The following is a 27,025-nucleotide window of genomic DNA, read 5'->3' as shown; positions in this document are numbered from 1 at the left end:
GGCATAAGGAAACATAAGGACATTTATTTTGTGTGCAATCAATTCACTGTAAGGGTAAACAGGATTAAATGTTTTATTTTTTAGAAATAACGGGAAACAAACTTATTAAGATAACACCATTAACAATGATAAAAAAATGGCAAGGGGAACACAATATGTATTTTTTTAAATTCTTTTTTAATTCTTTTTAATTCCTCTTCCCTCAGCCGCAGGGAATCTTCAATCTTTGTAGTTACTGCTAACAGTTAGACAATTCATATTTCATTATATTTCTTATTCTTCCTCCTTTCTACTATTATCGATTACTGTTATGTTTTTGTACTTGAAACTCTGGCACAACAATTTCCTACGGGATTAATAAAGTTGTTCTCATCTCATCTCATCTCATCTCATTTAACTCGCTGGATCTAAAGGAATATCAGTCATGAAAACATAAAATATTTTTTGATTTTCGGATTTTTCCCATAAGTTTTAAGTTTTTGTTTTTTTTTTTTGTTTGTTTTTTTCAAAATTGTTTATAAAGAACGTAAAATTGTGGGAACAGTTCTGAAAAGATCTGTATCTAACAGTCACCAATGTTGGGTTTATGCTTGTTTTGCATTATTTTAGGGTCACTGGGACTCTTGTGGTTGTGGTTTGCAGTGCAATGAATTCACTTTTGTTTGTTTTTCCCTGAAACTGAGCAGGAACAGTGAGTTGCTCTGCAGGCTTGCGTAGCCAACAAGTTATTGCTCATTAAACAGACTTTTTTTTTTTTTTTTTTTCCCGGACAGAAAGGCTGCAAACCGGATCTGTGAGCTCTTGAATGCACCCTTGTGGCGGTGGAGGACCGCCTTCTGAAATTCTCCACCGGCGTTTGCAGGGGCGGTTGACAGGATGGCAGCCGTCCTTCTGGCGCGGAGTGTCGGTCGGATTCGGCTCTCTGGCCCCCGGGAGAGAGGCATGTGGATCAGACTGCTCCGGACCAGGACCGCGACTTCACTTACAGTAAATATCTAGACTTGGGGTTCTGCAGGATTGCACTTTTCAAACGCTGGAAACCAAACGAGGTGAAAGGGCACGCAAGATGTGCAATGGTTGAACAGGTTTGTCCAAAGATAGAACCAAAAAACAGGAAAATCTCATTGTGTTGCATTTATGTCAGCCTTCGCGGGTTGTCTGACATAAAGCTGCAGAGGTTTTGCGCTAAAAATATCATCTGGTTAATTTTTTGACAATTTGCTGGTGTTTTTCCACAATATTCCACAAAACCCTGCAAGCGTTCAAATAAGGAAATAAAGGTGCTTGTACGCTGTTTGCTGTACAGGATCACTGAAGAAACCGTTCATAAAAAGTCAGGATTTATTGTGCGAACAGAAAACCTGGATTTGATATTTCTCCCGAAACAAATTTCCCTCGCACTCTGCAATGATCAAAAACATCCACTTCACCAGAACTCTCAGTGGTTTTTAATTTTTAGCAGGAGATCCTTTGAAATCCAGCAAGCTTTGTGTCGGCGGATTGAATTTGATCCTGCAGATAATGTGTTTGAACATCTTGGGAATGAAGAGGCCGCGTCCACAGCTTTGTTTCCTCAAACTATTCCTGAGCTACTTTTGCGTCTATCGGGTCGAATCGTCCATCGTAAGGAGGAAACTCCTCTTTTGGACGGACTTGAAGAGGAAACTTGGTTTCCATTGACCCGCCGTCCGGTTTGCAACACATTCTAACTCCAGGTGTGCTACACCTGCACCTTTGACCCCGTCACTAGTTCATGCTGTCCTTCCATAGATTCTGTTTCAAAGGTGCTGACAAAACATGCCGAAGTCTGACTGTCGCCTTCACTTCACCTCCACCTCCTTCACCTTCTTCTCCACCTTCACTTTCTTCTCCTTCATGGCCACCTAATCCTTCACTTCCTTCTTCACCTTCTTCATCACCTTCACCTCCACTTTCACCTTGTCCTCCTTTTTCCCCTTCTCCCCTCTCACTTCCACCATCTCCTTCACCTTCTCCTTCACCTTCTTCACCACCTCCTTCTCCACCTTCCCTTTTTTCCTCCTTTACCGCCACCTAATCCTCCACTTCCTTCTTCACCTTCTCCACCTCCACCTTCTTCTCCACTTTTTCCACCATCAACTTTTTCTCCTCCTTCTTCTCCACCATCACCTTCTTCTCCTGCTACTTCACCTTCCCCTCCTTCACTTCCACCTCCTCCTTCTTCACCGTCACCTTCTCCTCCAACACAGGATGTCTTTCCTACCTGCGGCTATCAGACTTTTTAATTCCTCTTCCTTCCTTTGTACTTTTTAAGACCTTAAAACACTTTATAGCATTGACTTTGACACTTTATAGTTTTATTTATATTTCTTATTCTCCCTCTTTCCTACTATTATCTATTATTGTAATGTTTTACTTGAAACTCTGGCACAACAATTTCCTAAAGTTGTTCTTATTCTCCTTCACCGTCACCTACTCCTTCATTTCCTTCTTCATCACCTTCACCTTTTCCCAACTCATTGACTTGCAGAACAAAATGTTAACTCTGCCTTGAGTCACTAACAACCCGTCGAATCAATGTTTGATATCGACGTCACCTGTCAGCCGTCGATTAGTGATTTGTGAAAATAAGCAAAGAGACTCATGATGTGCTGGAATTTGATTGAAAAGAAAGAAATCGGCGCGCAAAGGAAGCGCGATTTAAATAAGACGTCGTTTCCGCCGTCGAACCATCCACCTGTATGCGTCATGTGACTTTCTCTTCTCTCTCAGAGCCGAAGGGCTGCATTTCTCCTCGGGTTTCCAGCTCTGTCCTGCCTGGCCTATGACGCTTATCACAAAGCGCGAGGATCAGCTTTGGTCCACGCTCTAGGAAAAGGTAGCCGATGAGCCGTTTTGTTTTTACGTTCCTCGATATGACTTGTAGTCTGTTTCCAAAAAACACATATTTAATCCTCCATCAGTGAAACATGCCCATATTGATAATATAGTGGACAGATGGACCATTCATGGCTGCATAACACAAATGTTTCAAGCTGCTGGGAGTTTGTAACTACAGATGTGTGTGTGTGTGTGTCCATCCACAGAGGAGGTTTTGGAGCAGGCCGATTACCTCTACGGCTGCGCGGAGACGCAGAAACTCTACCAGCTGCTGGTGCAGCACAAAGACAGGTAGCAAGAGTTTCATCCAGTCAACGTTTCACCTCTTGGCTCATTTTTATAATGTTGCTTTTCTTTTGAAAAGCCCCACAGGTGAATGAAGTACATAATCTTACTCCTTTGCGTCTCTTTCTGACATCTCCACTAGAGGGCAATGAAGTCAAACGTGTTTCCGAACCTAGATTTGTCTCCTTAGGTCGCGTCTTAATGCGTGCGTGTGAATTTTTTAGCGATAACGCCGAGTTCCTGTGGAGGTTGGCCCGGGCGTCTCGCGATCTGTCCCAGCTGCCGGACACTGACGCGGAACGCAAGAAACAGCTGATATACGAGGCCTTCGAATACGGGAAGAGGGCGCTGGAGAGAGACGACAGATGCTTCGCCGCGCACAAAGTGAGTCGGAAAAAAAAAAATTGGGTTTCGTTCGCGTGTATTCACCACGTGTCACCCTTCGCAGTGGTATGCGGTGTGTCTCAGTGATATCGGGGAGTACGAGGGCATCAAGGTCAAATTGGGGAATTCCTTCATCATCCGGGAGCATCTGGAGGTGAGAGGACGTTCAGATCGACGGCACGCGATTTTCTGTTTCGCTCTCACTATATTCTAAAACGCTTCTCCTGTCGTAGAGAGCCATCGAGCTCAATCCCAAAGATGCCACTTCCTTATACATTTTGGGGTACTGGTGAGTCCCAATATTTGTTTTTGCTTGAACAGAAAACTAAATTCACCATAATCGCATATAGGCGCGACGAGGGCAGCGCCAAAAAAAAGTTGTTCCCAGCAAGAATTTTGTCTTTTTTATTCATCTTACATGCCTTTCCTCACTTCCTTGTTTTCCTAGGAAATATGCCAAAATTGCACGGCGTCAAAAAGTAATTTATCAATAACTTTTAGCAAATACATTCGTTAGGCAGGTATAGTTGGTTCAGAATCTTCAAATGTTGTTTATATTCCTCTTTGTAACTATAAAAAGATCAATGTAATTGAACTATATTTCATTTATACAATGGTATGCTCTCAATCCCAACTATTGAACATACAGTACACCTTGCTAAATAAGATTTTTCATTGGACCGTCAGTGACACTTCCCCCAACAGGGAAATAAAGAGGGACAGAGCGGAAATACTGCTAACACAATACAATTATTACACATGCACGAAGCAGAAATGGCTCCTCTTGTGAACCATTTATCCAATGGTGCTTACTTTCTGCTTGTAAATACGTTATAAGTTGCTTTTACAGCGGTCAATGAGCAACTTGGAAGATGCAAACCTTGATAAGGGAAGGCTTTTTCCTGCAACTGCTCCTAGCCTGATCACTGGTTTTAGCAAGTCCAGATAGGAGCTGCCACTCCGGAAGGGCTTAAAACAGCATACAAAATTAAAAAAAAACAAAAAACAAAGTTTGACTTTCCACCAAATCAAAATTCAAGCATTTATTTTTTTTTTTTTTGCTTCCATTTTCTTGTTCTGCTTCTTCTTTGCCTACAAACAACAACAACAACAAAAAAAAAAACAGCTGCGTTTTTAATTCCTAAAACCCCTTAAAAAATAAGTGTCACCAGATTTGGAAACACAGACATGGTAGCTAAAGGCATTCTACCACAAATGGCTAAGGCCAGGCCTTAACAGCGTCTGCATAATAACTTGGAGCCGATCCATATAAGAGAAAGCATGTTCAGAAAAAAATGTGCTTTCCCCAAAACACGGTCAAATATTGACTCCATTGATACACTGGAATCTCTATAAGAGAATCCACTTCCGTAGACGAAACCATGTGATTCCTTTCTTTTGTATCTTTACGTATTAATCCCTGGCGGGAAATGGATCCTCTGCGTTCGACCCATCGCCGATGAGCCGTGGGCTGTCTTGCTCAACAGCTTTCGATCGGTCTGGGAGGAGCTTGAAAATCGGGACAGAAACCTTTTCTTCTTTGCCAAGACAGCTTTCTCACCTTTTCTGCTTCGCAGTCCCCCCTGAGCTTATCTGCCCAGTTTAGTTTCCTGGAGTGTCAAAACAAATTCTGCTTTGGTAGCCTGTAAAATATCAGGTTAATATTCATCAGTTCCTGTCTTGGCTTTGAAAGTGGAACCTAAGCGGAACAGAATTTTTGTTTTTTGAGATGCCGCTGGAAGACGGCAGCCTGTCGCAGCAGCTCCTAGTATCTTTTACGCTATCTCTTTATTTTCCACTCTTATCATGCGTGAAATTTTTCTTTTTTTTTTTACTACCCTACCCCATTTATTTACTACCTCACCCATTCACTCTGCTGTCTCTCTTCTCCTTTTTTTGTCCCAGTTTGCACACATCCTGCCTATTTTTCTTTCTTTATTTTATTCATTGCTATTTATTTTTGTCACTCTTTTTGTATTGTTGTTTAGTTCTGGTTGTGTATTTTTCACTATCCCTGGATGTTGCCCATTGTTATCCCTGATGTTTTCTATTTATTTGTGGATTTTTTTTTGTCTTGCTATCATCTGCCTTCCTTTCTATTTATAATCATATTTATTTCAATTTTTTGGCATTGTGAATTTCCCTTATGGGGATCAATACAGTTTATCTTATCTTAATGTGGATATTCAGATACAATACATGGAGTGGTGAAATAAGCCGTGCTATTTTTCAGCAGAAAACACATTTTGAGTCCTCAGGTGCTTTGCGTTTGCCGAGTTACCGTGGTATCAACGCAAGGTTGCAGCCATCATCTTCACGTCCCCGCCGACGTCCACTTATGAGGAGGTGAGAGCGGCTCCGACACCATCCCTGTTTTTTCTGTGTGGGCTTGCCGTTACAACCCGGTCACATTTCTCTTTCTTCACAGGCCTTACAGTTTTTCCTGCAGGCAGAGGAAGGTAAAATAAATCACACACAAAAAAAAGATGTTCATTTAGCTGCAGTTCAAACTTAAAAACCTCTTCTGTGTCCCAAGCCGATCCAAACTTCTACAGCAAAAACCTGCTGATGCTCGGGAAAACCTACATGGCCATGAAGGACGAGCAGAAAGCTCTGCTGTGGCTGACCAAAGCGAGAGATTACCCCCCGCACACGCTGGAGGACAAAGAGGTAGACACACACACACACACACACACACAAACACACACGAGTGTTGTGCTGATGTTACCTTTTGTTATCCCGCAGGTGCATAAAGAAGCTGCCGACCTGTTGAAGAAGCTACAGTGAAGCTCTCAGCGTTGCTCGGAACCACGTGATGCCTCTCAGAATTGCACAACTACTTTTTATGATTCAAAAAAATATATAGTAATGACCAAAGAAATCGCTCATGTCTTCATGTGACCCCAACCGGAATGTTTAAATATCAGCTTGACTTCATGAGAATGCTGTGTGTGTGTGTGTTCTAGATGACTTACACAAGTGTAAATACAAGTCACTCATTTTCTCTGTATGGGGAAAATAGGTTGATTTTATTCTAAAATAATTTGGCCAAACAATTCTTCACAATTCAACCTGGGCTTCTTTGACCCTCTGTGAGATCGTGGGGGGAAAAAGTGGAGAACCCAGAGAAGCGCGCAGGTGCAGGGAGAACGTGCACACGGAAAGACCCCCTGTATCGAACCAGGGTCCACCCTTGGGGCGGCATCCATTTTCAGTGTCTATTTTCAGTGCCTGCAGCTGCCCAAACCCCTCCGGAGTGTAGTGTGTGGTTCAACAGGGGGTGCAGGCTCTTCTTGGCCCAATGTTCTCAAATACACTCTACTTAATAAGCTTCCTTGGGCGTAAATCAGTGAGATTTGCAAATCTCACTGATTTGCAAATTTTGTCTCATGTGTACCTACACCTCTAACTACAAACGTGAATTAAAAAGAAAATAGAAATGTTGACTCTGCCACACATGAAGCGTTTCAACTTTTACTTGTGGACTCTCAACAGATGGCTTTCCATCCAAATCCATCCATTTTAGTTTAACAAGATGTTTCTGGGCAAGCTGCGTGAGGCAAATGGCAATAGCAAGAAACTCTTCAGTCGTGTGTACAATTCTCACTGTAGAGGCCGATGAAAATATCTTTAAAAGATGACCAGATTTTTTTTTATTTACTAAATATTTTGCGACCCAGAGATTTTAAGGCCGTGGTAAAGTTAGCGGTCGTGCGCATCCTGCGCCAAAGGCCTCGTGCCCTCGGAAGAAAAGATAGCAGTCAAGAAGGGGGTTATTCATGTATTTATTTGTTTCTCATAAATCCATCTCATTTAAAATGGCTGAAAGCAGATTAAAAATGAATCTTCTATACATGTCGTCTCCCATAAAGGGGTATTCTGTACAGTGTAGTTTGTTTACAGTGTGTATCTACACGCGATATGATACAGTGCGGATGTGTTTCAGGCAGCCTTGATGGCAGCCGGCTCCCTGCCGTGTACTTGCTGTGCTTTGAGGAAACACTCCATCCGGTCAACCGGCTCCCACGAAGGCAGCCTCAAACCTCCAGTCCGTGTCTGATATGAACAAAGGCAACACAGATTCCCAGCAATGGAGCGGCGGCTCTGTGGAATTGATTAGAATATTTAGATACTTCATCTTTTTACACATGAATATTCACATACACTTGATTTTCTTTGATTATAGAGTATGTTTGGGATCAAGAGGAAGCACAAAGATCGGCCTTCCCTTTTGCTACGGTAAATGTTTTCATGTGGTCGTCTCTCCTCCCAGCTGCTCCCCGTGAAGTACGCGGTATATACACGATGATAGCTCGCTGTCTGAAAAGACGATGCTAGAAGAAACTGGGAAGGCCCATCTTTTCCTTTCTGCTCCCTGCATCAAACCATACAATTGACATTTTGAATCAATGGGTATCTGGGCAGAGAAACCGTTTACAAGTCAAAAATCTAAAACCAACAGCGCTTCATCGGACTGCTGTGAAGCTTTTGCTGTTTTTCCATCGTTTGGAATTTGAAAACAGGCACGACCTGAGCAGCATCAGCTCTATATCCGTCGATCGAGCAGAGTCTGCCTCATCTCAAACAAAGTTAGGATGAGGAGCAGGGTTTGCCATGTGTCCCGTTCAGTTAAGGCGTAATTACACTCTTTACATTGCTGCTTGAAGAAGATAAAAAGTGTGTAAAGTGAACATCAGGTCCCCGAGATGCTGCCTTTATGCTGCCCACATACAATATTTCTTGATTGTTATTTTCCTTTTCTAGGTCATTGTGACAATGTGACTATAATACAAAAGCAGGAGGGCCTCAAATCTTTTTTGTGTCATCACTGACCAAATGACAAGAAATAACATCTTTAGTCAAACTTAAAAGAAATTTAATGACCAGATAAAGACAGATGTGAAGTCCTAACTTTGGTTGCTGCTAGAGAATGAATAGTAGTCAAATGCTCGGGGCCTCATTACATAACATGGCCCAATCACTAGTAATGCTGTCGGCTATTGTCTGCCATCCATGGTTCAAATCAAATTTTTCCACATGGTGGACTGAAGACAGTTTACATAGAAGAATCAGCCGAGCACACGAACACACAAGCAACTTTTTTTGTTTGTATTAAGATTTGAGTTTTTTCAGATTTCTCAACTTTCTGACCAGATCAGTGTTTAACTGCGGACAGTATGTGTCATTGAGGCCAACCCGAGCCCTTGTCGCTGCAGCCACAGGAGCTCGGACCACACACACACAAACACACACACACATCACTGCTACGAACCATGGGCCACCGCCCGCCGTTGCCAAAAGCATTAGCCAGGGGTGGGCAAACTGTTTGGCTCAGGGGCCCCATTGACTTTTAAAATTTTACAGATGGGCTGGGTCAGAACAAGATGCGATACATATATAAAAAAAAAAGGCATTTGTTAACAGTACATATCAGAATCGTCTAAGATTTGTCTGAACATTGTCTGACATTTGCTTTGAAAATAAAACCAGCTTGGTTTTGAAGGCTCTGACGTTTGGTTGCATTTCATGTCCACAGTAAAGGCTATATCACAGAGCCAATCTGTCATTCAGCTTAGGAAAATTCCATAGTGTTCTCAAGTAGCTCCAAAAGATGAAATAATCTCCTCTTTGAGCTCCCGCATTCATTGATCCAATCATTCAGACCATTCACATCAAGTATGAATTCTGTACCAATGTGGCCCGCGGGCCGTAGTTTGTCCACCCCTGGCATACGCACACATAAACGCATTCACACGCGCGCACATTTATACATTCTTTCATGTTAACAATGAGACGGCGAAGGCTGTTCAAGTGTCTTTTTTTTTTCTTTTTTTTTTTTGCAAAGAGGAGGGTCTGGTGATGTTCGTGTCTCTGGGCTGCTGTCCATCATCTTCTTATCACCGAGAGAGTAAGTGTCCAACAGTGCTGGTCTCTGCTTCTGTATAGTTCGTCCTGAACATGCTGCCTTTAGATGGTGATTATGATTTAAACAAAAGGAGAGAAGTTTACAATTAGAGAACGGTAACGTGTGTGCAGGTGAGGTTGATCTCAGTAGTCTTCTGAGGCAGTCATGCAAGCACATGAAAAATCACGGGAGCCCCCAAAGAGGTCCATCATGAAGACCAGTGGACTTGGGGTTGGATGAGGGTGAGCGGAGGGTTTCAGGCACCAGACCCCAGGACTACACTTGCCTTTAAACAAGCTCTATAGAACTAGAGCCTTAAAAAGAAAATTGCGTTCAACTATAAAATCCTGTCAAAAACACTGCAAGTCTCTCTTGAAAAGCCAGCCGGCGGTCGGAAGGCTTTTTTTTCTTTTAAAAATATCCACGTTTTCCATTTTTAAACAGAAGAGCAAAAATGCTGAAATGCTTGCATATTCTATGATGGGGTTTTATATATTATATAAGGACTTGGGAAAAGGATTGCTGCAAGAATGATGCTGCAAATCATGATTTGGTTTATAATGATAGAGTAGCTTATATACATTGGTGGTTATCTTGTGCAATTCTTTTTGTTTTATTTGGCTGAATAATCAGCGATGGGAGAGGAGGGAAACAAGAGGGCTTCATATCTCTACTCTTGGCCAAATCCTTCTGTTTCTTCGATGGCAAAGAGGAGCTTCTCTTTCAGCTGCTCAAAGCTTTTGTATGGGGGCAAGTCCAGGCGGTTAAAACTGAGGAGAGACAAAGAAGGAGAAGTAAGTTACAGATCACTGTAAAGTATTGAAAACTACAACATTTCTCAAAATCCCCCAAGCAGGGTGGTAAATGTAATATTTAACCTTTCTATCACCAGGCTAGAACTCACTGAGCGGCAGGCCATCACAAGCCAACACCATCAACGACAAAATCACAATCACTACAGGTGAGGAATACATGAGTAATTGAGAACAATAAAATAGAAAAAGCTGCAAGTACTCAACAAAAAGGATCTAGCGGCATCAAAACCTGTTAAAACCATCAACGCCAATAACTTTGTTGCTCCAAGTCATTTGGTAAACCCTTTACTAAGACCAGCTCTGTCAGTTTGCCACTATTAAACTTAAAGGCATTCGTTCCACTTTCGGTGGCTAACTAACTGACATCAAAAGCAAATCCTGCCTGAGAATATACAAACTTGTTGAATAAAATTGAATAATTTTGAATAAATTGAATAAAATTTAATAAAAAACCTGCAAATATAAATGGGAGCAGACCTGGAACACATTTATGAATAAAAAGTGTTCACGTCTGTGCCAGGAGAATGCAGGCCAACCAACAAAGCTGTACAAAAGGCAATGGTGATTATGTGGTTTAAAGTTTGTAACGAACCTCAGTATTCTGCTATTAATGATGCAATGCAGCATTCCTAGCAATAAAATCACCATAATCCAGCGCATTACTGAAAGTGAAGGCTGACAAAAGCGTAGTGATGCAAAGTTGTATTTCCTGTCTGACAAATTACTCTTATTTGGCGGTTCTTTCTTTCTGTACTGAACAGAATTTCACACCCTCCTATAGTGATACAGCTGATAGACTGTGGCTATCATAGAATTTCTTTTGTTGATCTCCTTCTCCTTGTGATCTAAGGAGAGACCATGGCCCGACCAGAAGTGATCGGAGCCCTCACGGTCTGTATTACAAGTGAATGACATATAGCTTGTCTGTAAATAAGGACATACAGGATGGAGCGCAATGTTATTGTTTTTCTGTGGAAAATGTGCATCAGAATGACCCTCTTACCAAGTGTGGCTCCTTGGAAGCCATGTGTCCTTCCCCACCTTTTCAATGCAAAACTTTTGGGGCCCATTACTTCCTAAAACACAAAAATAAGGCAGGGTAAGAAGGGGAAAAAATGCATAGCCTTCTGACTATTATGGTGTCTTCATCTTTCACGAACCCATCAGCTCAGCGAATCCACCCAAAGGAAGCCTGCAGGTTCCGGTAACAAACTGCATGAGTCGTAGGCGAACTTCATTGTCTACATCCTTCACCAGCTGCAGATGAGGAATTGGCACACACAAACAAATGTTCATTTCTGCTACACATTGGCATAAAATGCCTGTGCATCAACAGCCATCATTGCAGAGGTTTCCATCACCAGACCATATGTTTAAGTGCCCACGCAAATCATAAACTTACTTGTTAGTTCAGGTTTTAACAATACAAGAAAAAGCTGAGAGGATAAGTGGAAAATTATGCAATACTTATGACTTTTATGGAAATGATCCATCCAAACTAAACAAACAAACAAAAAAGATAGATTGTTTCGTGGTCTGCACCAAAACACAAAAAAAGACGAAAAATGGATCAGGGGTGAAATGATGAAACTATTTGATTGGGATGACATCTCTCTAACAAATCTCTGACACAATCTTGGTAAGACTGAACTGGTCTGTGTTGTTAAAACACATCTTTTGTTAGAATAAAGTTGTGTACTCTGCACAGAATGCTATGGGGCAAATTCACTATAATATTTTGTTTGCTTACAGAGAACCAAACATTCTTGACAGTATGTTACTCTAGCATTTTAATTTTTAAAGGAGTTTTGCAACAGTGCTGTATTGTTTAAATAAGACTCCCTTTGACACAGATTATTTTGGTGCTATGATGCCATCTACAACTGGATCAGAAAAATGAAAAGGCACCTCATTTGTAAACTTGTTTAATCACAGATGGCCACTAAATGCGACTAAATAGTGTCAGTCTCAATACTACAGGTAGTCTGTTCATTTGCTATGAGGGGCTGGATGATGGAGCCTATCCAAGCTGTCTGAGCTGCGCCACTGTGCCGCTCACTTGCCAGACATTTGTATCAATATTTGCATCTATATATTGGGATTTTCATCATTAAGTTGAGGGGCTAGACAAATTGTCAGTTTCTTTGTGGAGCAACAAGTAAGAGCGGATTGGAGATCGCCTTATAATAAAGACGGTAGGATATGTGCGTCCATACCTGCCAGAACCAGATGATCTGTTTGCTGTTCCTGGTGTAGTGCCGATACACTGTGTTTCTCTGCCAGTCCTGCAGGTCTACTTCCTGCATGCCGCACAGCATCACCTGGACCCAACACACAAGCATGAGCAGGATGACACCCTAAAAGCATCCTGACAAGTTGGTCGTTGACCACAACTGACCAGGGGAATTCCCACTAGTACAAAGAGGAAAACTATGATGATACCAAATACTTTCCTCACCACGGCTTCCAGTAGCTTATTTGGACATGCTCTCTATACCTAAATGCCACATCCTTCACAGTTAAGACTTAAAATACATGAATATTTTTCGAACAAAATATTAAGAGGTATTGTTACAGAACTTTTGTGCATGCCTTGTTGAATATAAAAAAATGTTGTTATTGATACAGCTCTCCGAAATCAACAGACCCTGGTTGTGGAGGAGGCACTGACTGAGAAAACTGTTTAAACGTCAGTTGAACTACACACAACAGTAATTAGATGTGCAGCTCTTAAAGCCAATTTCAAACACTAAACATGCTTCTAACATGGTTCATTATAATGAGCACATAAGGGAGAACAAAAATGGCCTCAGTAAAAGACACACTTTCGTAGCTTACCTCTAGCTCCTTTTCATCAAAGTACTGCAACCACTGAAGAGGAACCACCTCATTGAAGCCATCCAGGAAAGCTTTGGTCTGACCTTCTACTCCACGGGAGAACCTCCACTCTGCCATTAAGCTGTGGGTTTTCAAATTTGGACATCAAATAGCATTCAGGTGCAACTGCTGTTCTTAAGATAAAGGGTGTCTTGTCACAAACCTGATATACTCTTCCTTGTTCTCCTCTGTGACCAGAACATTGGCACCATCGGGTTTGAGGTCATGGGAGGTTATCTTCCCCAAGATCTCCATATCCACAGAGAAATACATTTCCAGGCCGCACTCCTCAATGTTGTTATCCCTGGGGAGAGGAAAAAAGCTGTACAGTCATTCCACACTAAAGGTCAGTCAAACTGCAGGTTGTGCAAACGGTTATGATTCTTCTTTTCCCAACTCTTTTATCCCTCCATCTTTGGGATTTTATTTTTTAGCTGGATCTGAAATGTAGACTAATTGCCATCTTGAACAAGTGTTCTATAGATAGAATCATGTTGGATATCTTTAACATGGTCATCACTCCAAACACTTCGATATCTTATTTCTGGGCTTGATAACGCCATTGGTCATCTGCATTGTTCTAATAATGTGGACTTTCTTTACAGATTTCCCAAGCCAACAGTAACACGTTATCTGATATTGCACAATATCTAAAGCTTTAACAGGAGTTTTGATTCAAAAACAGTGCTGATGTTAATCGTACTGGCAACAGTTAAAGATATTTATTCCGGTCACTATCACATTTCAGTCATGAAGTGACCACTGAAAGGGACAGCACTCATGTGCAGAGAATGTACTTATTAGTTCTCCCCACTAAGCTTGAAAGTGATTTGATCAGCGACATTTGTTTCTGCGCAAGGACTTTTCAAAGTTTTGTTCTCTGGTTCCATTGAAACTTTTTTCAAAGAAAACAATCCCTACCTTATCCATATCAGAGAGTTGTAGAACTCTGGGTCAATGGACTCCAGGTCTTTGAGGATAAGCTTCTTGTTCAGCATACGTTTGTAGAAAGGCAAGGAAAAGCCTGTGTCAATGAACTTGCCGTGGAAAAGTGCCTTAAACAAGAGGGATGCCAAAACAGATTATTATGTGGATCAGCCTGACAACATGAATGTGTGCATTGAAGAGGCTCACAGAGTTAGTTATATGACTAACCAGGATTTTTTTCCTTGTGAAATGTTTAAAAATAACTAATTTTATAAATTACTTCTGTAAAATGTGAAAATAGTCTTTGAATTCTACAACAGCCTATGAATGTATGTTTGCTTCAAGAGCACAAATTTTATATTATTTATTTTTATCTTTCATACTTTATTAATCCTAATCCATGTTGTAACATGAGATATTTACAGAGCAAGATGTTACACAGAAACCTTTTTTTTTTTTTAATCTTTGATTAACTACATACCGGAAACATCCATAAATATGTACTAGAAATGCTTTTTTTCCCAAACAGTGTCTGTAACATTGGTAATGAAAAAGATTCATAATAAATAAGACAAGGAAAAGTCCATCCATGGATCAATTTTCTAACCCCGATTTGTCCTACTCCAGCTGATGGCTATCATGGTCTTCCTCCTGCGCACTAAAATCATCAAAGTCGTCTTCTTCAGTGTTTGAACTGAACGGTAATTTCATTGGTCCGATGTGACGGGGCTAAATGTTTTGGTGGCATGTAACTCGTAAGCCCAAAAATTTTACAACTTAGCCGCACATTAAGCCACAGTGTTCAAAGGGTGTGAAAAAAGGACTGGCTTATAGTCCAGAAATGGCAGTCTTTGTTTTTAACAGTGAAGGAACTTTCATGTTTTGAGATTTCTGTGTCTGTAATTCACTCTAAAATATAAATCTTATAAATCCCAACTTTCCCCTGTGGGGATGAATATTATCTTATCTTATGCACGGGAAAGGGTTAGTCAAAGAACTTGCCATTGCAATGAATCGGCCTATGAAGCAGAAATAGGAGAGGTGGTCTGGATTGATGGCTGAAGCTGGGTTGATCTGAAGACAGTAGTTGCTCTTGCCAGCGTACTCGAACAGACAGTACATGGGATTTAGCACCTCATGAGACAACAGGAAGAACCACTCCCTGTTGAGTGAAGTTTAAGAGAAAGGGAGGGCAACAATATTATGGGGGAGAAACAGAATTGAAGATGATGAAAGAGAAGAGTTGAAGATTTGAGAGACAGAAGACATACCATTGGCAATCACTTCTCTCATTTCGATCAAACATAATCTAACAATGTCTACATGATGGTCTGTTTATGACGTTCAAACATGCATGAAGACAAATCTTTACTTTATATTGGAATGATCACACAGGTACTAATGGTTTATGGTTTACCGAGCTAAGCCGCCGTAGTCCAGGCCCTCTTCCCCTCTGAAGATAACATAGAGCCTCCTCCTCAGGTCATAAGGCTTTAAGGCCATAATCTTGCAAACACACATAACAGCGCGCGAACACATTAAAACACATTAACAGCGCGCATATGGTACAGATGTATGTACTTCTAGCAAACTAAGCAGGGCAGGTGAATCGTACAAAGATCCACTTACCTGCTGAAAAGAGTCTTCGAACAACGTCTGTCTAGATACAGTGATTTTCACATGGCTAGGAAGAGCATTGGACTGGGATAGGAAAAACAAGTAATGTTGTGAGGACAGGATTAAGATAAGTGATCTCAAACATTTGACAAGACGGAGAAGATAGAAAGAAAATGAACCAACCTGGCACAAGTAGCGAAAATGGGCAAGTTTCCATCTGAAGCTCCGCTCATAAGCAATCTGTGGGCCTTTGGTGCTAAGGAAAAAGAAAGATTTATAGCATGAAAACATATTCTGTAGGAACGCTGAGTTGCAACCAAGGTACTTTGATCAGTGGATGCAACAAAATTTATGATAGAAATGTCCTGCTCCTGTGGAGCTTTTTCTTGCTATTCAGGAAACCTGTTCCAATTTTTGAACATTGCAGGCAGACTTAATACTTGTCATTCCAGTTAAGCATTGTCACATTGAGCTGCATGTCAGACTTCAAAAAAAAAAAAAAAAGAATTATATCTGGATCTACTGAACATGTTTTATTACCAGAGCATCTAAAGCTTTTTTCCTGCTGGGCTTTGGAATCACAGAAGTAAATTCAAGTCTGGTCAGTAAACAATATTTGAGGTTTTGAATCCACCGCATAGGTCGGACAAACAATAAAACACAGGTGAAAGGAGGTTAATAGCCTCCTTAATGAAATTTATGAAATAAATAGAAAGGGTATTTTTGGTGGACTATTGAGGAAAGGCCGGATGAAAGAGGAGGTTAAGCAAAATGGTGAGATAGGTCAAAATCAAGGAAATTTCAATTGTAGATCAGCTTGCGTATTGTGACATGCTCATTGCTAAGTTTGCAGTTAAATCAAATTTCTTTCATCCAAACACATTTAGTGTAAACTGCAACTCTGTCCTTTGACTGAATGAGCCGCGTACATTTTGTTTTTTTATTGAAATTGGAGGTTGGGATATCATGCTACCAAAATGCTACAGCTGTAATATCTCCATAAATGAGGTCTATGTCAGCTCTGGCCCCACTATGAATATGACTGACCGTGTCTGCTGCCGACTGAGTAAACCTACGTTTCCTCACTTAGGCTTTAGACTCTGTAAACATGGCCCCCTTCACTGTGAGGTTGAGACTGATGATAACCACACTCACGGAGATATTACCGCTGCTACCAAAGCCTGTCTCTTCTGTTTGACTAACAGTTAGTTCAGACCACAGGAGACCACAATACACATACATTGGAAAAACAGAGTGCTGACTACTTCTATTTAGCTTTAACTTAAGGCATAACAGTAACATCATCACCCTCATGTGGCCATAATAATAATAATATAAACAATAACAGATATACTTCTGAAGCAATTTTCCTCAACGTGCTGTACAAACAGGAATAAGTAAGAGTACAACATAATGAATTGGAAAATAATAAATTCATCCATATATTGTCTATTTTGCCTGTCATGTCATCAATGACGCAGCAGGGTTAAAGATTTCCAACTAATCTACCACATGTTTTTGGACTGTGGGGGGGAACCCACTTTACATACTTCAACCAATAAACCTTGTGATGCAAATAGTATAGAAAGAAAGAATGGCATAGTGCTTTAAGCTGTAAAAGAATAATTTGAGTTAAAGAAATGAATCAATTTAATATTCTTCCATGTAAAATCATAAAATGTATCCCAAAGTAGAGATGTGACGATACCAACAGTATCCCCCAAAAATACTTGGCCCAAAATCTATAGGAAGCACATTATTTCACCAAAAAGTGTTGCATCTTAAGTTCCTAACAAACATTCCCTCATGTGGTTTAGGATTCCTTTCAGGAAATCTGCCATTCCTGTAAAAACATATTCTCTCCACTCCAAACGAATAATGTAACATCAGTGTTGGGACATGTATTTGCTACTTTGTAACTATTCAGTGGTTAAAGCTCGTCAGCAGTGTTTCGTTCCTCAAAAACTCTTTAATTCTACTATATAAACTGAAGAGTGAGCAAACACATCAATATTTTATCATAGTTTGTAAAGACTATATACCTGACCTAATGCCTCAGTAATGTTTGAGATAGTCTGTGCAAGTCTTGTACAAATACTACATTAGTTTTATTCCAGTAGTGATTAGACTTCATAAGGTTAACTAAATTATAGAAAAGACATTGCCCTCAATATTTGTTTTTAAAATAGTCATCTTTGTTTTTTTTCTGGTTTATTGTGTTATGTTTCCATACACTGCTGCCTTCAAATGCTTCTGAGCAGATGAACTAACTGAAGGGATTAGACCAAACGGTTTCAAACATTCACAACCTTCAAGGAGCGTCGTCATGCTCCTTGAAGGTTGTAAGGTAGATGTAACGTACAACACATTTAATAAGAGAATCCTTTTGGAAAATATTCTTACACAAATGATTATTAGGTTTGATTTGCATGTATAGCGGAGGAATAGTGGATATATTGGTAGACAGATGCTGGAACTGGAGGTCTAGAGGGAGACCAAAGAGAAGATTTATGGACGTTATGAGAGAGGATATGAAAGTAGTTGGTGTGAGAGAGGAGGATAAAGAGAATAGGGTTAGATAGAGAAGATGGATTTGCTGTGGCGACCCCTGAAGAGAAAAGCTGAGAGGAAAAGACGATTCTTACACAGATGACTTTCCGGTGCGGGGGTCACTGAAAGTGGTAGTTCTTGTGTTGTGATCCACAAAATACCGAACCCCTTCCCTTGTGTACCGGATTTCCCAACCTTCAGGCAGAGGGTCCTCGTTCTGCAGCCTGAAAACAGATACCCACAAAATCAGAAACAAATACACTATCATTGTAAAATATAATAGGTTACTCAATTTTAGCAGCCATGAAAACTTGCAGATGAAGCAACATCAAGCTGTTGTTATTTTCCCAACTAAAAATTTAGTCGCAAGATAACAAAGACTAGCATGTGTCATTTTGAGATCGCATTTTAGTGTGTGTATTATTCTAGAAGACTGCTAACTCACGTATTTTACAGTATAGGTTGGATAGAGGTAAATGGTAATCACATTTCAGGTAAACTGCCTTTTGAACTTAGTTACGTTGTGGTATGTATGCTGGTAATTACGGGGTTCAGAACTCTACAAATGAACAACCTCACAAGACAATAAAAAAAAATGCAGAAAAGTCCACAACAAACCAAAAGTAAATGTTGTTTTAAAATGTGTGTATCCGATGTATGTCCTATATAACTGCTGTTAGCTTTTGGAATTTCAATGTTTTCAATGTTTTCAACCCTGCATAAGCACTGTGAGATAGATGATGTTTCAAGACAGACATCACCTGAACAAACACAATAGTATAACAGTCCTGCAATCACTTCTTCCCTCAATTCATTATGTCCAGTTCAATTTTTACTCAATCTGCTCGAGAGAGGGCTTGGTTTAATTTTACTTTATTGGGTTATGCTGATTGTTTAAGAATACGCCCACATACATGCAAAGCCAGTTTTCTACCACAGAGCTCACCCTTGGGTTCGGGGGTCTTCCCACTGTGTTGTCTTGGTGTTATGGTTGACAAAGTACACTCTATCATTGGAATCCACCCGTCTCTCTGAAGATGATAAAGCAAGAAATCTATCTGGTGTCACATGTCAAGTTATCAACATTGCGAACTTAGGTGATGAGCTGTCATCAGCAAATAAGTAGGGTCAATAGATAACAAGAATTTGAAAACAGAAACAAACAGTAGAATGAACTATAGTTGTGTCAACAAATAGCTTGGACATATGGTCAACCTTTTTTTTCCTTCTCCAAAACTTCATACTTCGAGAACATGTGTTCGTGTAAATATCTGCATATATGTCTACATTATAGCAAAACCCACCAATAAATGTAAACTTGCTATTCCTTTTAGAGTCTAAAAGGAATAGACAATTTTGTGGTGTATTCAGTAATAAGGCCAACCTTGTGAGTTATCATAATTTTAATTCGGCTTAGGCTTGACAGTCAACACGACATCACAAGCCACTTCTTTCCCTGTTGGGCACAAGCCACCTGTCCCATATTACTCAGTGGTGTCTCCTCGCAACACTCCAACAGAACAGCATTCAAGAACAAAACATCTTCTCTCTCTGTGCAACAATACTCTGGGTTCAGTATAAAAGGCCACAAAATCTAGACTTACTGTAATTACAGTGACACCCAGAGAACAAATTTCACATTGTTACACATGGAATAGGATAAAAATATGTGGCAATTGCATGAAGTGGTAGGTGACCTTATCAAACATGTCAAACACAGGTTTTATCTTGCCAACAAAACTATTTGCAAAGCATAAAAAGAGCTGTTATTTTTCCGATGAAAAAAACTGGTATAACTATGCCATGAATTTACCCTTCCGGCCAACTTGAGAATAGATTTTCCTTCATGTGGCCGCTGAGCTAAAATGAGTTTGACAACCCTTATAGACAAAGTCTTAAATTTAGACTTTGTAGGGGCAACAACTGAAGATGTGCAGAGAAAGAATGCAAACTCACCCCAACCAGGAGGTAGTGGGCCAAGGGGATCATTCTCAGCAGACATCATGGATGCCTAGATATGAGTGATATACACATAAACATCTGCTTTAACATCCAGAAAGACTCAATTAAATAAATAATAGGTTCGATAAATAGAAATTCATTCAACGCTTCTGTAAATAAGGATCCTGTCACCACTCATGAAACAATACTCTATGTCTGCCTTCAGATTTGTGCTGGAAGTTAGTCCTCTCTAGTGAAGTTTACATCAGTGTAGAGATCAATCTTAAAAGAGGGATCCTAAATGAGATAACATGATAGGGGCAGAGACTGGGAGCTGGATATTGACAGATCAGGCAGTTTTCACCCTTTGGACAAACAACTTGAGCAGGATCCGCAGTACGTAGAACTGAAGAAGAGCTACAAGACCTGGAAAAGATTCAGCAGGCCAAGAATGGAAAGAGGTGTTCATTTAAGGCATGGCTTCCCAAATAGCTGGGCGTTAGCCATTAACATCTGGCAACAAAACAGCCATCTGTAAATCGATGTGCTGTGAAAACCTATATTAGTGGAAAGACTGATGCATTGTCCACAATCAATCTGGGCCTATGTATTTCCCTTCACATCGGAGTTTCCTGACGTTGCTCTGTGGGGTTCACGGTCGTAATGTAAGGAACTATAGATGGACCTCCTTAATTAGAACAGACCAGCAATTTAAGCGGCTTTTCTTTGAGGCTCTGCCACAGAAATAGCAGATGGATATCTGTTTTCTGTAGATCCTTAAATACAGAATAAAGGATGTCAGATCTCAGGAAATGTTATCACCATTGATCAATATCTGACTAACTTTATCACCCCCAAACAGTCTTAATTCTATCATAGTGTAAAAGTTGACATATTGGTTAAAAAATTGTGTAACTGTTTGCTTTCACTGTCAAAAGTGAGCAACAGTTGTGCTACAGAAACAGAATAAATGAAATGAAAGTACTGACTTCTGAACAATCCCCCTTTTATCTTCAATAAATAAAAAAAAAAAAAATCAAATGATACTGTCTTTCTTTGCTATGATATGTTTTGGACAGGAGCTGTATCTGCAAGATCATGGTCACATTTGGTGGGTGTCTTAATGTTTCAAAAGATGCAAAAAATTGAAAAACACAGAAATATACCCAATATAAATAAGGATAGATAAGGATGACTTTGAGTCTTCTGCCAGTAAAAAAATAATTCACTATCTTTGTAATGGCTGTTTTAGGCAAATTACTTGCTTTAAAAGCATAATATCTTGACTCAAAGAGGCTATTTGCGAATAGAAAGTGATGGAGTAAATTTGATACTACTTTCTCAAAAATCTTTGAGAAAAAGCCAAGGTTTGATTCAGGTCAGTCATCTGTCAGCACATAAACATCCAAGTCAGCCTGCTCAATAAGGATTGTACTACTGCGGTTTAATACACAGAGGGAGATGTCCTGAAGAAAGCAATTCAGATAGAATATTTAAGACATGAGCCTCTGATGTTTACTAACAATCAAGTTGGCAGAGGATATAGTGAACAGGTTGTATAACTGACTGCCATAACAATTTTAGAAAGGGGTACCAGATAGAGTTCAAAATAATGAAAGCCATAGCCTTAAGGAGTAGCCTAGCAAAAGAGTGGTTCACCCTATCACTGAAAGATTCAGTGATCTGGCCTCGGATACCTTCAATCTTGTTAAAATGCACAACAAAATCACAGGCCGACAGAACAGTGCTTCTGACTACCTGTTTCGGCTGCGTGACACTACAGTCAATGGCAAGCAGACAAAACCCTTTTAGAATTATGCTTGTTATTAACAATCAAGTTTAGAAATTTTTCTTAAGTTTTAAAATAATATGCTTTCACATTTTCACATGCCACTGATACTCAAAGCCTCTACAGTTTCTCCTGAGTTTTTATAAGATAAAGAGGTTTGAACAAAGAACATCTCTTGAAAACTGAAGAGAAAGCCTCTAAAACCTGGATGTAGGTATTAAATATGGTCAGGTGACTCAAATATTTATGATTTCTGACAGAAAAATTGAATTGAAAGAGTTGCATGAACTAATGTTTACATAAGCTCATTCAAAAAAATGAAAAACATTATTGACATACTGACCTACTGTATTCATTGTTACTTGAATATACCCTGATATGTTCATGCTTGTGGAATATTGGTGTGTATTGTATGGCTAGAGAGAGTCGAATGAGAAAGTAAAGATGAATATAAATCCCGCAATATTACAAACTGAGAATAAGGCATGATGATTCTTGTGAGGTAATTTGAATCACAACAGTGTCAAAGATTAAGAGGAGGGGATGTAAATTGCCTTACAGAATAGAGGTATCTCTGGTTAAACTGGTGCATAGCTCCCTGCAGCTGGCTACGCTGGCTTTGCCACTGCTCAAAGTTTCGAACTGACTCCATAGTGGGACGCTGCCATGTGGTGGTTCGGGTGTTGTGGTCCACATAATAGATTCTGCCACGGTCATCCACTCGGCGCTCCCATCTGGCAAAATACAGTTGAAGGATAATCATTAGAGCACAGCGCTGAAATAGTCACCTGGTAAGCGGCGAAATTATTTAAAATGCTTAATGGATGATAATTTAAGTATAAGAAAAATAGAAATAGAAAATAACATTTAAAATACTGAGAGCAAAAGGAAAAAATAAACAGATCTTATAATCTTATTACACATCAACGCTGTTTGATGATCCGTGAATACATTTTAGATAATGTAATGTTTAGCTGTCAACCCTTTCCAAAACAACACCCCCTCCCATAAAAACCAAACAAACAAATACATACACAACATGAGACTTGTGTAAGAAATCCAGCAAACAGAATAGCCTGATATTTGACAGATGCTGAACTCAGAAAATCAGAAGCTCACCCTGGTGGTAGTGGCTGTGGTCTTTCCCAAGTAGTAGTTCTGGTGTTGTGATCTACATAGTATGTTCTCCCATGCGGGTCTTTTCTTTGCTCCCACCTGAGAATAAAAATGACTGACTCAAGAAGAAAATTCTGACAAAAATAACCAAAAACAAAAAAGATGCACATAAGCATGTAAAAATGACTAAGCTTGTATATTTCCAAAAGTATAATGAAATTAGGTAAGCTGTTTGACAAATAGGTATTGACGTCTGTCATCATTGATAGAAAACGTACAACATTTTTAACAACCACATTATGTGCGATAGATGCAGCTGAGATCGTGTTTTGTATTGGTGTTACCCTGGAGGCAGAGGATCCGCGGCTCCAGCAGTAGAGGGTGGCTGCCTGGGCTTTGCCCCATCTGTAGCTGTATTTATATTTGTAATACTAGTACTGCTACCACTGCCACCTCCTGAAGCTCCTACTTCTCCTGGTGCCGGGGAGGAGGAAGGTGATGAGGAAGTCGTGACAACGCTGCTGGAATGGACTGAGGGAGTAACTGTAGATGAGGCAGCAGCACAATCGCTTGGCTTAGCAGCAGAAGGGGAAGAGTCTGGGGCATGTGTGGAGGTTGGCAGAGTTTGAGATGTGCCATTTGGTGCTATGTCAGGGTCTTGGACCGCATCGTCTTCATTGCAGTCCTTAGGGTCATTTGCAAGGGGCAATATATCAATTGCAGCATCATGTAGTGGCCCAATGGCAGCATTACAGGACTCCCCATTGACTAAAAGAGAGAAAATGAAAACAATGGATCCTTTTACTAATCATGGCATAACCATCTCGTAGATGACATCATAAATACCTTGTTTGCCGCTAATATCCTAAATCAACACTCGGACCAAGCTAATAGTGTATTACATTAATCCTTGATTCAACTGAATCAGTCCGCAAAGCTCCCGGACCTGGTTGCAAACATTCTTTTATTTACTTGTCAGTCCAACGTAAGAAGTATAGCATTGCGTTTCCAAATGCCAAGGAAGTATGTTGAATATGTGGTTTGCAAGAAAAACAGAGTCAATTTTGATTCAAGCCTTGTCTACCACAGAAAGTGTACATAGTAGTTTTACTAAATTACAAATGGGTTCTGTGTTTTGCTGTGAATGAAGAATGAATATGTTTAAAAACTACTCAAAAACATGTTAAAAATAATAAAAGAAATACTAAAATAAATTTTAAAAAAAAAACAGCATCTGGTCAATTTTCATAAGAAAATAACATGGCAGATAATTAGATTTCACAGTAAATGTGGCATTAACCTGATACAGCAAAGTTAGTAGAATTAAATTAACTTTAACAATGGAACAAAACACAAAAACCTAGAAAATGATATCAGTGGCTATTAAATTCAATAAAGGTTGCTCATCTGTGATAAAAGCACAATTAACATAAAGAAATGACCAAATCAGTATGTTTAGGGAAAACAAAACCAGTGATGGCAAAAATGAAGCTGCTGTGAAGATGACAGAATACAGCTTTTAAATACCTCACGGCAGTTTTAGACAATTGTGAGAATGTAAAATGCTCGGTATCAGACTTACCCATCCTACTTTCTGCCTCACTGTCTGAAGGCTGGTGGACTGGGGTGGAGTTAGCTGTAGCATCTCCATTGACAATATGACCATGGGCAGGACTGCAGGAGCTGGATGGCACCTGACTATCACCATTGGAGATTGAACCTGACTTTGTGCCAGTGTCTGTACCATTTTCTGTACTGTGGATAAATGGACAAGAGGATTTTCATTGGCCTTTGTCAAATATGAACTACCAATAGGTGTGGCCAAAACTGGAGGCGACAGTTAATCAACTCAAGATCAGAATCACACCTTGCACAGGTCGACTGGCTGAGCTATGTACAGAATGTACGAGTATGAAGTTACTTTCTTAAGTCAGTAGAAAAGCCCTATCACTTTTTTTTAACAAGGGTTTCACAACTCGGGATAGACGGATAGACGCATAGACAGATAGACAGATAGACAGACAGATAGACAGATAGACAGATAGACAGATAGATAGATAGATAGATAGATAGATAGATAGATAGATAGATAGATAGATAGATAGATAGATAGATAGATAGATAGATAGATAATATGGCATGATGACATAATGTGTAATGCTGAAGAGGTCCTGAAATGGACCTGCTGAGTTCAACTGCTGCAACGGACATCTTCATACCATTTTAACAACATCCAGCTTCCGTAAACTATTCAATCAATCAACTATTCAATCAATCTTTTTTGGAACCATTCTTAGTCATTTACACATGCCCTTTAAAATGGGGAATAAAGGCATTAATGATGCAACCAAATAAATACTTCAGGAAATACAAATACACAGTTTCCTGTAAATAATAGGAAAGAGACCAAGACTGGCAAGCGTTTGTCACATGTACAGTAGATGTACAACGTGAGTCCCTGTATAGTGAAATTCCTACGGTGTTTCCAGACTAACCAAACACAAACATTACAAAGATTCTAGCCTTCTTAAGGTAGACATGTGCATTGTATTTGCCTATGAAGACCAAATGTGCTGAAGTTTTTCTGGGTATTCTCAAGACTTAAAATTAGGAAAAAAAATTGCAACAAATTAACTTATATTTCTTCATTTTATGAGTTTTACCGCTCATAATTGTGATGATTTGCAAATATAAATCATTGATACATATTGTGAAAATAAATCAACTGATGAGTACATAATTAATAATTAATTATTTCAATGATTAATTAACAAAGATTATCCCTCCTTGTAGTAACTAGTAATTAGCATGACCAATTCCAGCTCGTTATTGACCATATCAGTGATTTTATCATAAGTTTTATGATAATGGTTTTATGAACGTAGACGGTGAATTTTGCTAGTACTATTAAATCAGTCCTGATACTGAAAATGTCACAACAAAATCTAAAATATCAGTAAAAGAAGACAGGTCATGGCAGACAGATAGAAAGTTCACTGAAGCCTTGGTTCAGTAAACGTCAGTGCTGTCCTGCATAGTGTGCAGGTGAATAAATCAGTCATAGTTTCATTTACAATTTATTTCATATATAACTGTAATATAATTGTTTATGTGCTACCAACTGAATGTCATTTGTTTTCATACATATATCAACATGTTTGGACACTAAATAAGCATGTCGATAACATTAATGATTTTATTACTGTAAATAGGGTGCATAAAAATCAGATAAAGGTCATGGTATTACGGTATTTAAGCTTTTACTGCAAATAGTACACAGTAATCTGATTATACTGAGCAGCATCTAGTTTTCCCAGTGTAACTTGTCATGAGTGCTCCTATGGATGTAATTCTACTTTGTAAGCCTTTACAAACTCACTTCAGTGGTGTGTGAGAAAGCTCCAGAATGGTTTTCTCGTGATTTCAGGATATGTTATGGACTGCTTAAGATCATAAGTAGATGATGAACCCATTTCTAGATGGGTTTGACTATTTAGCATATGGAATATGAATGAAAAATAGCTTCTTGACAACATTACTTTACTTTTATTGACGCATACTGCTAATTGAATCCACGAAAAAAGAAATAAACACAACCTTTATAGACTCTTTTGAAGACTTGTCTTTAATTAATTACTGAGCCCTAATGACCACCACATTAGTCTTAACTTATTTACTTACAACTGCATCTGCATGTGAATTTTGCAAATATTTAAAAATTATTTTTACAGATGAAGATAGGTTATATCGGCAACAACTTTTAATATTGCATTAAATATAAAAGAAGTTGTCGGTGATCTTTATAGCATTCATGAATGTACATCTCCTATGTATTAATGAATGCTACAAAGATCAGCAACAAGTTCTATTAGAAAAATGTTAATACCATGACATTTTCATGTTTTTAACCAATAACAACTAAATATCTTCCAAAAATCCAAAACATTACAATTTAAACAT

General features: G+C 39.5%; 2 protein-coding genes across 3 annotated transcripts in view; one reads left to right on the top strand and one right to left on the bottom strand.

The window, feature by feature from the left end:
• Positions 1–858: 858 nt before the first annotated feature.
• On the top strand, positions 859–9,704 carry rmdn1 (regulator of microtubule dynamics 1). The gene is made up of 10 exons (XM_086151549.1): positions 859–987; positions 2,752–2,857; positions 3,066–3,150; positions 3,369–3,528; positions 3,593–3,682; positions 3,762–3,817; positions 5,787–5,874; positions 5,957–5,987; positions 6,065–6,198; positions 6,274–9,704. Exons 1-10 carry the CDS (start codon positions 877–879, stop codon positions 6,313–6,315), a joined length of 903 nt encoding a protein of 300 aa, XP_086007675.1. The 5' UTR covers positions 859–876; the 3' UTR covers positions 6,316–9,704.
• Positions 7,295–27,025, bottom strand: part of wwp1 (WW domain containing E3 ubiquitin protein ligase 1) — a 29,006-nt gene continuing 9,275 nt past the window's right edge. For both annotated transcript variants that reach the window (XM_086151547.1, XM_086151548.1), the window contains exons 8-25: positions 24,648–24,820; positions 23,410–23,833; positions 23,069–23,164; positions 22,509–22,683; positions 20,176–20,230; positions 19,166–19,250; positions 18,315–18,443; positions 15,853–15,925; positions 15,682–15,753; positions 15,470–15,558; positions 15,055–15,214; positions 14,047–14,180; positions 13,289–13,429; positions 13,087–13,207; positions 12,465–12,569; positions 11,409–11,505; positions 11,252–11,324; positions 7,295–10,203 (exon numbers count right to left, since the gene is read on the bottom strand). In XM_086151547.1, the coding sequence (XP_086007673.1) occupies positions 10,104–10,203; positions 11,252–11,324; positions 11,409–11,505; positions 12,465–12,569; positions 13,087–13,207; positions 13,289–13,429; positions 14,047–14,180; positions 15,055–15,214; positions 15,470–15,558; positions 15,682–15,753; positions 15,853–15,925; positions 18,315–18,443; positions 19,166–19,250; positions 20,176–20,230; positions 22,509–22,683; positions 23,069–23,164; positions 23,410–23,833; positions 24,648–24,820 (2,302 nt within the window). In that variant the 3' untranslated portion in view covers positions 7,295–10,103. The remainder of the gene's footprint in view (positions 10,204–11,251; positions 11,325–11,408; positions 11,506–12,464; positions 12,570–13,086; positions 13,208–13,288; positions 13,430–14,046; positions 14,181–15,054; positions 15,215–15,469; positions 15,559–15,681; positions 15,754–15,852; positions 15,926–18,314; positions 18,444–19,165; positions 19,251–20,175; positions 20,231–22,508; positions 22,684–23,068; positions 23,165–23,409; positions 23,834–24,647; positions 24,821–27,025) is intronic.

Source organism: Fistularia commersonii, chromosome 8 (genome assembly GCF_037954325.1).
Source record: "Fistularia commersonii isolate RoL2024-O1a breed Wild chromosome 8, RoL_Fcom_v1.0, whole genome shotgun sequence".
NCBI classification, from domain to species: Eukaryota; Metazoa; Chordata; class Actinopteri; order Syngnathiformes; family Fistulariidae; genus Fistularia; species Fistularia commersonii.
Note: the sequence above shows the minus strand (reverse complement) of the source record. Positions and strands in the feature narration are given on the sequence as shown.

Bases quoted from the DNA above. Each gene is read 5' to 3' on its own strand.
- rmdn1 (XM_086151549.1), top strand. From the start codon at position 877: ATGGCAGCCGTCCTTCTGGCGCGGAGTGTCGGTCGGATTCGGCTCTCT. The intron at 5,875-5,956 runs GTGAGAGCGGCT...CTTTCTTCACAG, and splicing joins CGACGTCCACTTATGAGGAG to GCCTTACAGTTTTTCCTGCA. The intron at 6,199-6,273 runs GTAGACACACAC...GTTATCCCGCAG, and splicing joins ACACGCTGGAGGACAAAGAG to GTGCATAAAGAAGCTGCCGA.